This window comes from Heterocephalus glaber, unplaced genomic scaffold (assembly GCF_053883595.1).
Source record: "Heterocephalus glaber isolate CG9 unplaced genomic scaffold, H.glaber_assembly_v1.0 deba00000546, whole genome shotgun sequence".
Classification (NCBI taxonomy): domain Eukaryota; kingdom Metazoa; phylum Chordata; class Mammalia; order Rodentia; family Bathyergidae; genus Heterocephalus; species Heterocephalus glaber.
Window position 1 is genome coordinate 27,164,638 of NW_028258147.1, and position 13,386 is coordinate 27,178,023.

The window sequence follows — 13,386 nt, forward strand, 5'->3', positions numbered from 1 at the left end:
CAGGTACCATAAATTGGTTTCTTCCTGGACTTAAGATAAATGTGTATCTATATGTGACTTGAGGCTTCAAGGTAAAAAATAAAAATGACAATAACCTCACACTATTAGGAGAAAAATGGAAAATTGCTTTCCATGGGGAAAGATTCATTGTGGAATTCAGTGAGTCATATGCCAGTTGGTGAATAAAAGAAATGGAAGGTTTTAGAAGACAAAACATTAAAACCCTCTTGTAATTGTAGAAAATTTGAAATCTACATAGAACCATGGCATAAATATCAAGAATTTAGGTAAAATAAAGTGTGTGGGGTTATCAAGGCAAAAATTATAGTTGATTCAATTTCACAAGCATTTAATTAGCACCACGTACGTAAGATTTTATGCTCAGCCTAGAGAATACAAAGTTTGGATGAAGTCCATCTCCTAGAAAGCTGAGTCTCATGAGCACATGCCTACACACACACACACTCTGACACTGGTCCTAAGTGCTAATAGAGGTGTCCAAAGGGCACTGCTGTCTGGAGCAATAGGACAACTACTTCACAGAGGAAGTAAGCTTTGAGTTGGGCTTTGATCTGTGAACTTGATTTTTGAAAGAGAACACAGGAAGAAAAACCATCACTATCACTCAGGAAAATAGATTTAAAAGCCTCTTCATCATGGGGTTCTCTCAGAGGACTGTTCAGAGTGACCCATGGTCACAGATTAATAAGGAAGCTGTAGTGAGTTTTGCCATCACTTTTGGAACTGTTTCTGGCCAACTTCTTATAGCCTTCGTTGGAGAGGTTACGTCAGGAAGGGAAGAATTTGGATGGCTCATGAAAACAGATGAGAATCCTAGAAGCAGTTTTAGAGATATGTGATATATAACAGTATCAAAGCAGAAATGTGAATAAGGGTATTATTTAGTACATGCTGAGTAATAATAGTAAATGTAGTGGTAGTATTTAGAGAAAAAACATCCTCAGAAGCTCAGTGTCACCTGTGTCTTTGTGGCTGCATTGTTGGTATGTGTTTGGGACTCTCCCTGTGCTATTATGTGGGTCCTCTAAATTTTATTAAATCAGTCTCTAGAATAGAGAAAGTGCCTCACTATTATAAATATAATGCTGATTGTATATGTACTCATTTTACTACTTCCCTAGAATGTACGTACTCCTAACAGTATAAAAAGACACATATGGTTCTATAACTTTTTATATCTACTGCCTATTAATCTATAGAAAGCTTTTACCAAATACTGTCTCTCCAATAGTCCCATCTGAGATTATCTTTTAAAAAGGCCAAGATTAGACATAACCAGTTTAGATTTGGTTCTAGCTCTGTATTTCAAAAATCTACCAAGTGGTTGACCTAATGACCCATGCACCCTCTCTTCCCACCCCCACCTCCATCCAAAAACCTATTTCATGGGTGAGGTATTCAAGTTGCTTTATAGTGGAGCAGAGAGTAACTCAGAAAGCAGGGATGAAAAAGTCAGCAGGGGAGAATAATAGGAGGCAGCCAGCATCCCATTATAGGCAGCCACAAAAGATTCCCACAGTCGCACTTGACAAACCCAACTCCTTTATTTCAGCTCGAAGCAGCACATTATGGGCTCGCTTTTCAGTACAGAGGTCATTTTCTGGTTCTGATTACAGGGCACCAAACTCACTGACAGATGTATTCAAGTGAATTTGATCTTGGGTATTGTAAATGGAAGAACAGCATGAGAGTTAAATGGCGGGATGGGGGAGGTGAGGAGAACTTACCTTGCAGCCCACCACTTGGGTTTCATTTCAGATGGTCTTTGCCTCTGGAGGAAAGAGGACCTTGTGATTTGTCTCTCCCATTTTCTTTGTAATAAGTATGCTCATTGTTCACAGTTTCTTCCCATCTTTTCTTCATCAGTCTTGTCTCAAGAAGAAAATGAACTGGGAAAATTTCTCCGATCCCAAGGCTTCCAAGATAAAACCAGAGCAGGAAAAATGATGCAAGCCACAGGAAAGGCACTCTGCTTTTCTTCCCAGCAAAGGTGTGTGGCCTTCATTGGGGCTTTGTTTTCAGAGACAAAGAGAATCTGGGACCCACTAAGAGAACTTCACAGTCTTTAGAAGGCTTTTGCCTGAGGCTGAAGAGCTACTAAGGACTGGGTTGTTAGTTATCTCTACTTAACTGTCTGATTTAGATAACATATAGGATTCCTTTTTCATCTCTTAAAAAAAATATCTTTTTTCATTTTTTTTTTTTTGGTCTATAGGGGCATAATATACACCAGTCACTATGAGTACTGCCCAGGCTTGTATTTAAGCTTCACTGTTGCTCGTACATTGGTTCTCTTCCAGCAGCTGATTAAAGCAGGAGCCTAATGAGACTAGTCTGAAGGGTCTCCTGGGTGATCTCTGTGGGCCAATTAACTGCAGAGAGGTGTTGCCCGGGATGCTCTGGACCACACTGCCCAGACCCTGGGCCAGCAGCATTGCCTGGGAACCTGTTAGAATGCAGAATCCAGGCCCCACCACAGGTCCACATTTTACAAAGTCCCCTGTTGATTTTGAGGTACATTCAAATTTGAGAAACTGGTACAGAATAAATTCTGGCAGATCAGTAGCATTAATACAACCAAGGCTCATTTTTATGTGAGCGCTCATACAACTATTCTTTGTGCCTCAGAAAGGGGACATTTTTCTCTCTTCTTCCTGTCCAATAACTCACAAGCCCACCCCTAAATGTTACATGCTAATGTTCAGCAGAATTAAATCTAAATAAGCTTGTAGGTAGTTTTCAAAAATACTTAGGCTACAGAAATTTTACGTACTTAAATTGTCCAGCATGTTTTTCTCATTAATTTTTCCTTTGTGTTTTCCTTTCCTATGGGCCAAGAACAGGCTATTGGCACGTTGTTATGTGGGTATTCCTATGAAAACCTAACTAAGGTAGAGGAGAAAAGAAGAATCTAGCATGTCAAATTTTCAGTGATCCCATCCCTGGGCACGCTGATTCTTCTTAATGACATTTGGATCCTGACTATGTGGACAGTGCCAGCCATAATAGCTGAATGGAACCATTTCCAGTATTTATTTATACCAGCTTTCCAAGAAAGTATTTGTTTAAAATCTTGAATTGTACCTTTTATGCTTATTTATAACAGATCTTTCCTTGTAAAAAATATACACACTCAATTTAAAAAATTTAACAACAGAGGCAAAGCAAAAGGAGAAAATTAAAAAGCAGCTAAAATTTTACTAATAGAGATAGAGCTACTTTTAAGCCCTTGATACTTTCCCTGTATATACAGCCTTCTTCTTTACAAGGAAAATTAATTCCTTAAAAAAATCTTCCATAGAGTAAATTCTCATATATTAAACATGTAATTGCTACTAATTTCAGTGAGAAAACTTCTGTGTATGAAAATTAACATGTATTTATGGAAAACAAAGTCAAACCCCAGAACACTACCAGGCTTACTATTACTGATCACATTGTTCAATATTCTATAATATGGTCCAGTTATGCCTTTTCATGGTTTGAAAAAGTATAAAATATTACCTTAAGTTTATGTAATGTAACCTTAGGATATAAACAAAAACAGTAAAAGAAATCAACAAAACAAATGTTTGTTGTTTTTTTTTTGGAACCGGGGATCAAACTGGGGACCTTGCGCTTTTGAGACAGGCCGCGGAACCACTGAGCTAAATCCCCAACAAATGATTTTTTAAAGTACCAGTACTGTAAATTAGCAAACTGTACTCTATCTGCACTTTAATGAGGTGTGGCCAACTTTGCAATTTAGAGTGTGACCTCCTGCAAGGTGGCTCTGGTTTCATGATCTTCAGCTGCCTGCCAGGCACATGAAATCCCAACCAGTTCTTTTAATCATGTGGAAAGTTGAAGATCTAAATGAACTCTTATGAACTTGAATTTTAGTCCACAATGAACAAGATTAAAAGTATACTAAAGTGTATTTTTAACATAAACAGCATCATATCCTGTAGTGCCTGTGTCCTGTTATATACAGATTATTTAGCAAATTAAACTTTTAAATGAAATAATGCTAATGTCTTTTTTATTTCAATGTATACATCTTTAAAAACATCCATAGTATAGTATTCTGTGATATAGACACATTTAACCCTTCTGTTCATTTCTTGGTTTGTTTCAGCCTTTTCCAACTACAGGATAAACATAAGTGGATTAGACCTTTAGGCACTTTATTAATTATTCTCATTGCATGAGTTTTCGCGACTGAAAATGTGAGTCAGCCTTGCACTGAAGATTGATACTTTCAGTTATTGAGTTTTTTCTTGGTCTTTCATATCACAAGTGAATGGGGTTTTACCTTTCTAATCTTATATGAAGCCAGTTACAAGAAAAAAAAAAAGAAAGGAGATTTGTAAGCCTTTTTTTCCTGTCATCATGTTATTGCAATTTCAAAGGTTTCCAACTGATTTTACAACAGTAAAAGAGACAGAATAGTTTACTCGCAGAAGTCTTTTTTCAGCCAGTTTAGGAAAATAGGCAAAATTTAAGGGAAGAGAAAAAGAAATCCAGAAATGAACGGGCTCCTTAGAGAGACATCTGAGGACTGGTTATCTCTTTAAATAGATGTCTTCAGTTATACAGACCTTAACACCAGTATTTGTTTAACTGACTTAATTGCTAGTCATTGCACAATTGCTCATTCTGCTTAATGAAGGGTGAGTATAAAAATTAAACCAACAGCATAAAACACAAGTTTATGGTGCAGAAAAATATTTCTTTGAGAAAACCTCTAATATCAGTAGACAGTGTGGACAAGCTATTTTTATAGAAATGCTCAATAGTTAAAACAATAAAGACAATAGAGAAAAGAGTAAAAGGAGCAATTGTTCCTGAACAGTTCATTGGGCTACTTAGTCCCTCAGTGTTACACCCATAAGGCATCCCAGAAACTGATGGACCTGCTGGAACTGACTTCAGCTCCCTGGCACCATGGTCCCCCTCAGCTAAGTAAGTTTGCATTGAAGTTAAAATGCAAATTTTCATCTTATTTTCATATTTTGCTGTGCCCTGAAACCTCATGGAGAAGAATATATTTTAAAAGTATAAATCATCTGGCATTACTCATTTTGGGTAGGAATATGGAAGAAGCAGTATTTTCCACCCAAAATAAATATTTTTTTCTATAGTTTGATGTGCTTCAAACTTTTTTCCCAAATAAATTATTGTATGTTATGGCTGGCATTAGAATTTTACGTGTGTACAGTATACAATCATTTCTGGTATCTATGTTTGTTTTGTTTTTTATAAAGATTAAATCCACATAACCTATCTGAAAATAGTAATGCACAAAAGACCCTCAGTAAATGTGCTTATTCCCTTCCTAAACCATTTTTAAATACTTGAGTTTATGCTTTGTTCCTCTTGACTGTAGGAGAAAGGAGCAGATCCCCTGGCCTTTAAGATCCATCAGAATGCCAGGTCAGGGCAACCCTAATCACACACACTCCCATCCTCGCTAAAGGGCTGAGCTTCAAGGGCGCAGGAGATGGGAAGAGCAGAAATGAAATTGGGCTTCACTGAAGCAGGATTGCCTCCAAGTTCAAATGAACACTGCGCAGGCTTGAGGCCACCTTGAACAACACTGACAGAGATGCTTCCGGATAATTTAGTTGAGTAACAGTAGACTAAAGGATGAGAACATGGGTGGCCATCTCTGGCTCACTCATCAGTTCATACACATTTTAAATTATTCATCAAATCTTGATGGGGCATCTTTTATGTTGCAGCTACTGTTCTGTGTTCATGAATTTAAGACAGACAAAATGTCAAGGATTCAAACAGAACTACTGAATGGCTTAGTTTTGAGACTGTAGCTTTGTCTTCTTGTCTAGGTTGGCCTTGCGCAATCCTCTGTGTCGATTTCACCAAGAAGTGGAGACTTTTCGGCATCGGGCCATCTCAGACACGTGGCTGACAGTGAACCGCATGGAGCAGTGCCGGACAGAATACAGAGGGGCGTTGTTATGGATGAAGGATGTGTCTCAGGAGCTCGATCCAGACCTTTACAAACAAATGGAGAAGTTTAGAAAGGTAGGGGTTTTATGTCGGGTATCAAAAGGGTACCTGCTGGAAGGTAATGAGGTGTGATTTGAATCCCTCTGGTGAAGAAGACATAACTCAAAGGCACCAAGGATGCAATTAATCATTGCTGACATCTTCTTATGTGACAGAATACCAATTAATGTGATATATAATTCTCCAAGGATAAGACAGAAAAGACAGCTGGAAATTGCTGAGATTTAGTAACTGGTTTTAATTGAAGTCAGGTTTTCATATAATGTGCACTTATTGTAAGGTTGTCACTTTTAAATGTCTTTTCATGTATAACTAAAAATCAAGATTAGATCAAATGAATCTGGAAAATGAGATCAGACTAGTAGGGAAGTCTCTTAAAATGCTAGTGCGTATTAGAATTAATAAAATAATATTTCTTTGTTTTGTGAGATGTTCTGAAGCAGTGGAATTTAGTTATTAGCTGGCGAGGGTATTGACTTTGTCAAACTTTTCAGAAATTTCTCTGAGGAAAAAAGTAGCCAATATCTTCCTAAATTTCTTTGAAATAACTAGTGAGTAGCAGAAGGATAATCTTCCTTTTGTTTTAAATTATTGTGTGTCAGTGTAGCCCTTAGATTTTGTCATAGGAGGAGACGTCCTACCACTGGGTGGCAGTCATGCACTGAGTTTTATGAAAATGCAGCTTTATTTTTGTTGTGTACAATCTTGGTACTTCTTTGTTTGGCCAACTGGATATATTTCAGGGTGGGAAAAAAAAACGAATCAGCCAAATGTTAGACTTGACATAAAACTCTGTCAACTGTCTTACTCATTTCAGATGATCTATTTGTAATTAAAGATGTTGCTTAAAACCCCTGCACACCCTTCTAAGTACATCATAGCAGAGCTCTGAATAGGAAACTGCTGGTGCATGGGCAGTTAGAGGTGTGCAGGTGAAGAGGAAGACCCTTCTGTTGCTAAGAGAATGCTTACCAACTCTTGATCTAGGTATTAGTTTGGTACAAATTCTCCTAGAAGTCAGATTTTCTTTTGGTTTGTTTAGGATCCCTCTCTATGAAGAGAATCTATACAATATCCACTTTATTTTTTTCCAGATCATAGATGTCTTTCACATATTAGCAGCATCTCAGATTTCAGTAAAGCAGGCTTCTGAGCTCATGAAAAGCAGAACTAGAAAGCTTCTTAGAGATGATCTAATGAAACTTGCTCTTCTTATTAAAAAGAATATAAGGCTGCTAGAAAACCAAGACAATAAATAATACTTTCAAGGTTTGGTAGCTACATTCTGCAGACCCCAAACTACTTTTGAAGTTTTCTGACTTTCTAATCAGGCCAGTAATTTGCTTTGTCTTTAGCACTTTATTTAGAGGTTGAGGAGAATACAGTGGAGCTGGATATAGAAAAAAGAGAAAAAAAGGAGAACAACAACACTGTCTGCAGGGCTTATTGCTGATCACTGTCACATTTGCCTTCTTAAGTGGCACAGTAATCAACGTGTAAACTCTATTTTATAGACAAGGAAAATGACACCCATATTAGGTCACTATCCCTTAGTGAGACCTGGAAAAAAAGTTAGAATCCTATAAAATATGCGTAATTTTTTTCCTTAAGAGACAAGTAAAAAAGTTGAAAAGCATACCTAGGCCTGGGGATTTAGCTCAGTGGTTTCACTGACTGCTGCGCAAGCACAAGGACCGGAGTTCAATCCCTGGTACCAAAAAAAAAAAAAAAAGAAAAGAAAAGCATACCTAAAATGAACAAATATTTTCATAGTAATACCTTTCCTGTGATTTATTCATTCAATTAACAGTCACTAAGCACTTCCTATGTGCCAGATAATAAAAGTAAACAGAATTGTGTTTATTTGGTTTTGTTTGGATTTGGAGGGGCAGTTACTAACTGTGTAAGGATGAAATAAAAACCAAGTCCTTCGTCATTTGGTTTGAATGTTGAAACATTTCCCACCATTCGGTGTCATCAATCAGTTGATTTTGGAAAATATGTTTTTTAAAAAAATTTGTTGCCATAGAAACATAGCTGAAGCTATGCCTTACTCCCTAATCCCATGTGTGCTGGATTTAATAGCTGAATATGATGTACTTAGAATTCGGGGAACAAATTTTTTTACCAAATCTATCATCAAGTATACATTGGATTAGGCTGGACTCACCACAAGGGCAGGAGCCATCCTGGTTCTCCTGTCAGCCATAACCCCAGCCCCAGTCCAGTTCCTGGCCCCATGTTAGTCCTCACATCTAGGGTATTGGGGATCCAGGAATAAAGGTGGAAAGGACAGCGCCATGGTTGCTCTGCCCTCTTGGGCTCTCTCATCATATGCAGCTGACCTTATATCTTAGTTTTTTTTCTCACTGCTGAGACAAAATACCCAACATCCAAAGTTAAAGGAGGAAGGTTTATTTTGGCTTACGGTTTGTAGTGGTTTCAGTTTATAATCATTGGGCTCCAAAGCAGGGTGGCATGACAGAAGGTCACTGCAGAGCAGAAGAAAAGCAGCAGCAGCAATAAGCCATAAGTGACAAGCCATGAACATAGCAGCTCTTTCTGTGCCTTATATCTTATCCAGGCTACCCTCAAGGTGGGTAGCACTGACAATTTTAATCCTAGCACCGTGGATCAATCCCAGCATCACATCCTTGGTCCTGGCAGCACACACCCTAGATCCAGCCACCTCCAGAAAGCCCCACCTATGACTGCATGAGGCTTTGGAGGAACATCTAGACGTAACCCGTAATACCTTATGAGACTGCAGATTGGCATGTGTGGTTCTGCAGGTAGCTGTGGATTGCTGCTCTCTTTGGAATGACTTTAAATTGTACAGTTTTCCATTCACTTGCAATTTACAGCATGAAATTTAGCTTTGAGTGAGCTTTATAGTTTTCTCCCAGGGGGGTTACATTTTAAACAGTCTCCATTGATCTCTGAGGAATGTGTTACCCAAATGTATTTCTGCATCACATGGCTGAGTGATCCAGCTGCAGTAGCTCCTCGAGAGTCACTGCAGAAGCAGGAAATGGCGATGTTGTGGGGGACTGACTGTTCAAGCTCCTCAGTGAGGCTCTGGACCTTCACCTTTCAACTCGTGAGTCCTAAACAAAAGTCATGTTGCTATCAATTCTGTTGAGTTCATGCATTCTGGAGGACACTAAAGTTCTAATTCTTATTTTGTGTTGAGGTCCTATTTGCAAACTTTAGTATGCACATGCATCCAGCAACTAATATGGAAGCCCAGCTATGTCCCATGTAGCATCTCTGCCATACTGTCAAAATAGGGCACATGAACATGATGCAGTATGGTGAGCAGTATCGGAGGTACCATGTGGTGCACAGGAACACCTAGAAGTGTCCTGGAGGAAGTGACATCAAACAAGATGTGAGATATGAATAGGAAGGACCTCACTAGAGGAAGTGGGAACCACAGAGCAGAGTTCCAGGCTGAGGAAGGAGCTTATACAAAGGCCTTAGGTGAAGGCAGTGGGGCATTTAGAACCAGAGCACAGAAGGTTAGCTGGATGTTGGGACAGTGGTGTCCAGGCCACGCTGCTGGGGAACAAAGCAGGACAGAGGCAGTGGGGAGGAGGAAAGTGTTGAGGAAGGGGTGAGAAGGAAGGGGTGTGATCAAATTGGTGTTTTCAGTAGCTTCCTCAGATTGGAAAGGCATTGGAAAGGGCCCATGCCTTGAGGTAGGGAGAATCACCTGACAAACCCTGGAGTGACTGTATAATGGCCAGGGGTGTAGACCAGAGAGAAATGCACCATTCTGACCTCTGCCAGACCCTGTAGTGGCACCATTTCAATCACAGAACTCTTCATTATGTTTAAATGTAAGCAGAAAAAGCATAGATGTATAGCAAGTTCAAATGAATTTTCTCCTCCCAACAGAGACCTTTTTCAGAAAGCCAAAATAGTACATAGTGAGCATGACTGAAAAGATAAATGAAAAAGTTAAACAAAGCTAATAATCTCTCTTTGTTCTGGCACCTTTAGAAGCAGATAGGCTGAGGACCAGGCTCTCGATATCCATATTCGGGGCCATAAGGAAGTATCTGTGTCAGGACATAGAAACACAGAATGAGGGCTTGATCCCAGCCTTGGAGCAGGATTCTGTGCTCCTTGTCAAGGAGCAGGATACCTGGGGAGTGGCCACTTGCAGCTGTTCCCCTCAAGACCAAGTAATAGGTGGTGGGCAGGGGGGATTTCTGTGGGCAGGGTCGGGTACTGTGCAGCGGGAGCCTCCTCCTGACAGCGAGGTTCACTGCAGGACCACGAGGTATTTTATGAGCAAAGTTACAACGTGTGATAGATGTGCCCTTTGTAGGGAGAGTAAAAGGGTATAATTTAAAAATAGCAGCAGCTTCTTGTAGCAGATTACATCAGCTGAAGTTGTGAGGGCACGGCCTAGCTTTTGCAGCCTGGTGCCCTTGAGATAGTCCTCCTGTGGTCAATTAAGTGTCTTGTTTTTCTGGAAAGTCAGAAATGGGATGGAAGGTAATTATTCTTAATGGAATAAGAGCTGTGTTAGGTGTAAGAAAATAGTTCTGAATTCTCCAAAGAGATAGTATAGAAATGTATACGTGGGCATTTGTAGGAGTCAGAGTCTTCCTAGACCAGGGCAGGGGGAGCAGTGTTTTAATGAGGACCATTTATTAAATGACTTAATGAAATCATACAGCATTTGTCTAGTGTTTCATCACCAAGTTCAAAAGGATATCTAAAAGTATCATAGGAAATATGAGTAATATGTGCTTATACACACAGGCTTATATTTATTCAAAAGTGTTAGATTTTGGAGACCTATTAAACCCGTAGTCAGATCATCAAAGGATATGTTCCGGTGAGAAGGCTTATTAACAAATGTTAGCAGCTTACTAGGTAGGACCTTGTTAGGGCCATTAGTCAGTGGTGTCCTATGTCCTAGTTGTGAAAGTTTGGATCTGCAGAGTTTGGTCAAGGATTGATAAACAGCAGTATCGATACTAGAGGGATTTTTCCTATGAACAAAGACTTGAGTTAATTAATTTGACAGTTTCATTAATTACTGCTGAAATCATTGGTCTTTGTCAGAGGTCAGGCTCTTTTAGCAATTGAGGGCAAGTCCTGTGGGAGTTGGAGACTAAGTCAGGAATGTCACTGCTTGACTGTCTCCCTACACTGTCACAAAGGATTTTCTTTTCTGCCTGGACCATCAGGGCTCTGGCTGAGACCAGTTTCTGGTCTATTTAGTGCTGATTGAGGTCTGGTACCATACAAAGTTGAGTTGAGTGGGGAGCATTTCAAGTTTGGATCCATACAATGGGCCAGTGTTAAGTGTCTAAGCAGTATCTAAATTCTCAGGGCTTTGTTTAATTCATATATTAAAAAAGGAATAGGGCCTGAGTCCATTATATCTTCTGTCTCTGCTACTTCTAAAATTCTATATACAGAGTCGAGTCCTTTCATGTGTTGAAAATTCCTTTTGTTTCGTAACTCTCCACTTTCATTTGTTGGCTTTGGTATGTGCTTGTTTGTTTTGTTTTAGTTGTTATTTGTGGCCCTCCAGCAGATTGACTCTAGCTGCCAAAATGCCATAGAAAAAGCCTGCCATTTTCACATGGCACAGCTTGGGAGGGAGTGAGTAATTACACCCTTGCTTTCAATCCTGAATTTGATGCGATGAAGCCTTTGGGGCTTTGTGTGTCTTTATTGATTTTCTCCAACCAAACTTGGTAAATAGCAAAAATTATTTTCAGGGTTAAACCAAGACCATGTAGAATAACATGCTTAAAACAGAAAACCCTTGCAGAGCTGGTGGCTGGGTGGCTGCTGCTCCTGGTCAGAAATAAGCTAGGAGGATGGAGAACATGACCTGAGCCTCTTTACCAGTGAAGAAAGCTTAGATAGCTCTTATAAGACTTCTGCACTTTTCCCACTTACTAAGGGTAATCACCAGGTTCTTTTCCAGCTGTAACATTTTTCTCTCTAAATTGTTAAGCTCTAAAATTTTTAAGGTCGTCTGCAGAGAAGTACAGACACCAGAGTAGGGTTACCACATTGTCAGTGTAGTATAGTCTTTTTGCCACAAGCAACTTCCGGTCTTGCTGATTCTGCTCATTCTTGTTGCTCTTGCTCTTAGTCTGAGATGGTGGAAAAATAACAATATTTCATTCATAATTCTTGGACAGAAGAACCTTTGATATTTAGAAGCTGATGATATTCATCGCTTATGCAGATATTAATATTTTTGCAAGGGTCAAAACTTAGGGCCTACACACCAGCTACTTATTTCTACAGATGAAGGTGTTTTGGAACATGTCTATACCCATTCATTACTTACTGCCTGTGGTTGCTTTCACAACACCGTGTAGAGCTCAGGAATTACAACAGAGGCTGGAGGGCTGCAGAGTCAGAAATATTTATTCTCTGCTCTTTTACACAAAATTGTTTACAACTGTCTCTACTGCATGTTGGCATTAAGAATTCAGCCTTTTGCAATATTTTTAATTATGGTAAAAAGCACATAACATATATCTTACCGTCTTAACCAGTTTTAAGTTTCCAGCTGAATAGCATTAATCCTTTTTACATCATTGTGCGGCTGGATCACCAGAATTTTTCATCTTGCAAAACTGAAATTCTGTATCCATTAAATAACAACTCTATTTCTGCCATCTTTGTTCCTTCTAGTCCCTCAGAACAACCCCTCTACTTTCAATTTCTATGAAATTGAGTACTTTAAATGCCTGTATCTTATTTAAATGGAATATTACAGTATATGTCTTTCTATGGCTGGTGTATTTCAGCATGTGACAAGATTTCTTCCTTTTTAAGGCTGAATAATGCCCCATTATAAGTATGTATCATATTTTGTTTATCTTAATCATCTACTGATGGACATTTGAGTTGCTTCCACTTCTTGGCTTTTGTGAATAATGTTGTGCAAACGTGGGTTTGCAAATATGTCATTGAAACTCTGCTTTTAATTTCTTTGAACAGATACCTGGGGGTTGCTGGGTCATATATATATATATATATATATATATATATATATATATATATATGGTAGTGCTATTTTTAATATTTTCAGGAACTGCTGTGCTGCTGAGGTTAAGAAGTTTTGCACTGAGAGGTTGGCTTGTCCTCTAATTTCCCTTGTGGAATATGCCCACGTCCTTAAAACAAGTAACTTCATACAAATACAGAGATGCATGTGGTTCTTAAGTATGATATTTTAGAAGAGTGGAACTTTAAGTTTCTGATACTGTTGATGTTATAACATGTTTGAAAGAAATATTAGAAACTTGAAATTGATAGTACCAGAAGGACGTGGTTGACTAGCATAGTCCCTTATTTCAGACT

The 13,386-nt window shown here is 38.9% G+C and overlaps 1 protein-coding gene across 6 annotated transcripts in view; it reads left to right on the forward strand.

Moving 5' to 3' along the window:
- Nucleotides 1–13,386, forward strand: part of Ica1 (islet cell autoantigen 1) — a 156,121-nt gene that overhangs the window by 38,812 nt on the left and 103,923 nt on the right. For all 6 annotated transcript variants that reach the window (XM_013078877.3, XM_013078879.3, XM_013078878.3 and 3 more), the window contains exons 5-6: nucleotides 1,888–2,011; nucleotides 5,850–6,048. In XM_013078877.3, the coding sequence (XP_012934331.1) occupies nucleotides 1,888–2,011; nucleotides 5,850–6,048 (323 nt within the window). The remainder of the gene's footprint in view (nucleotides 1–1,887; nucleotides 2,012–5,849; nucleotides 6,049–13,386) is intronic.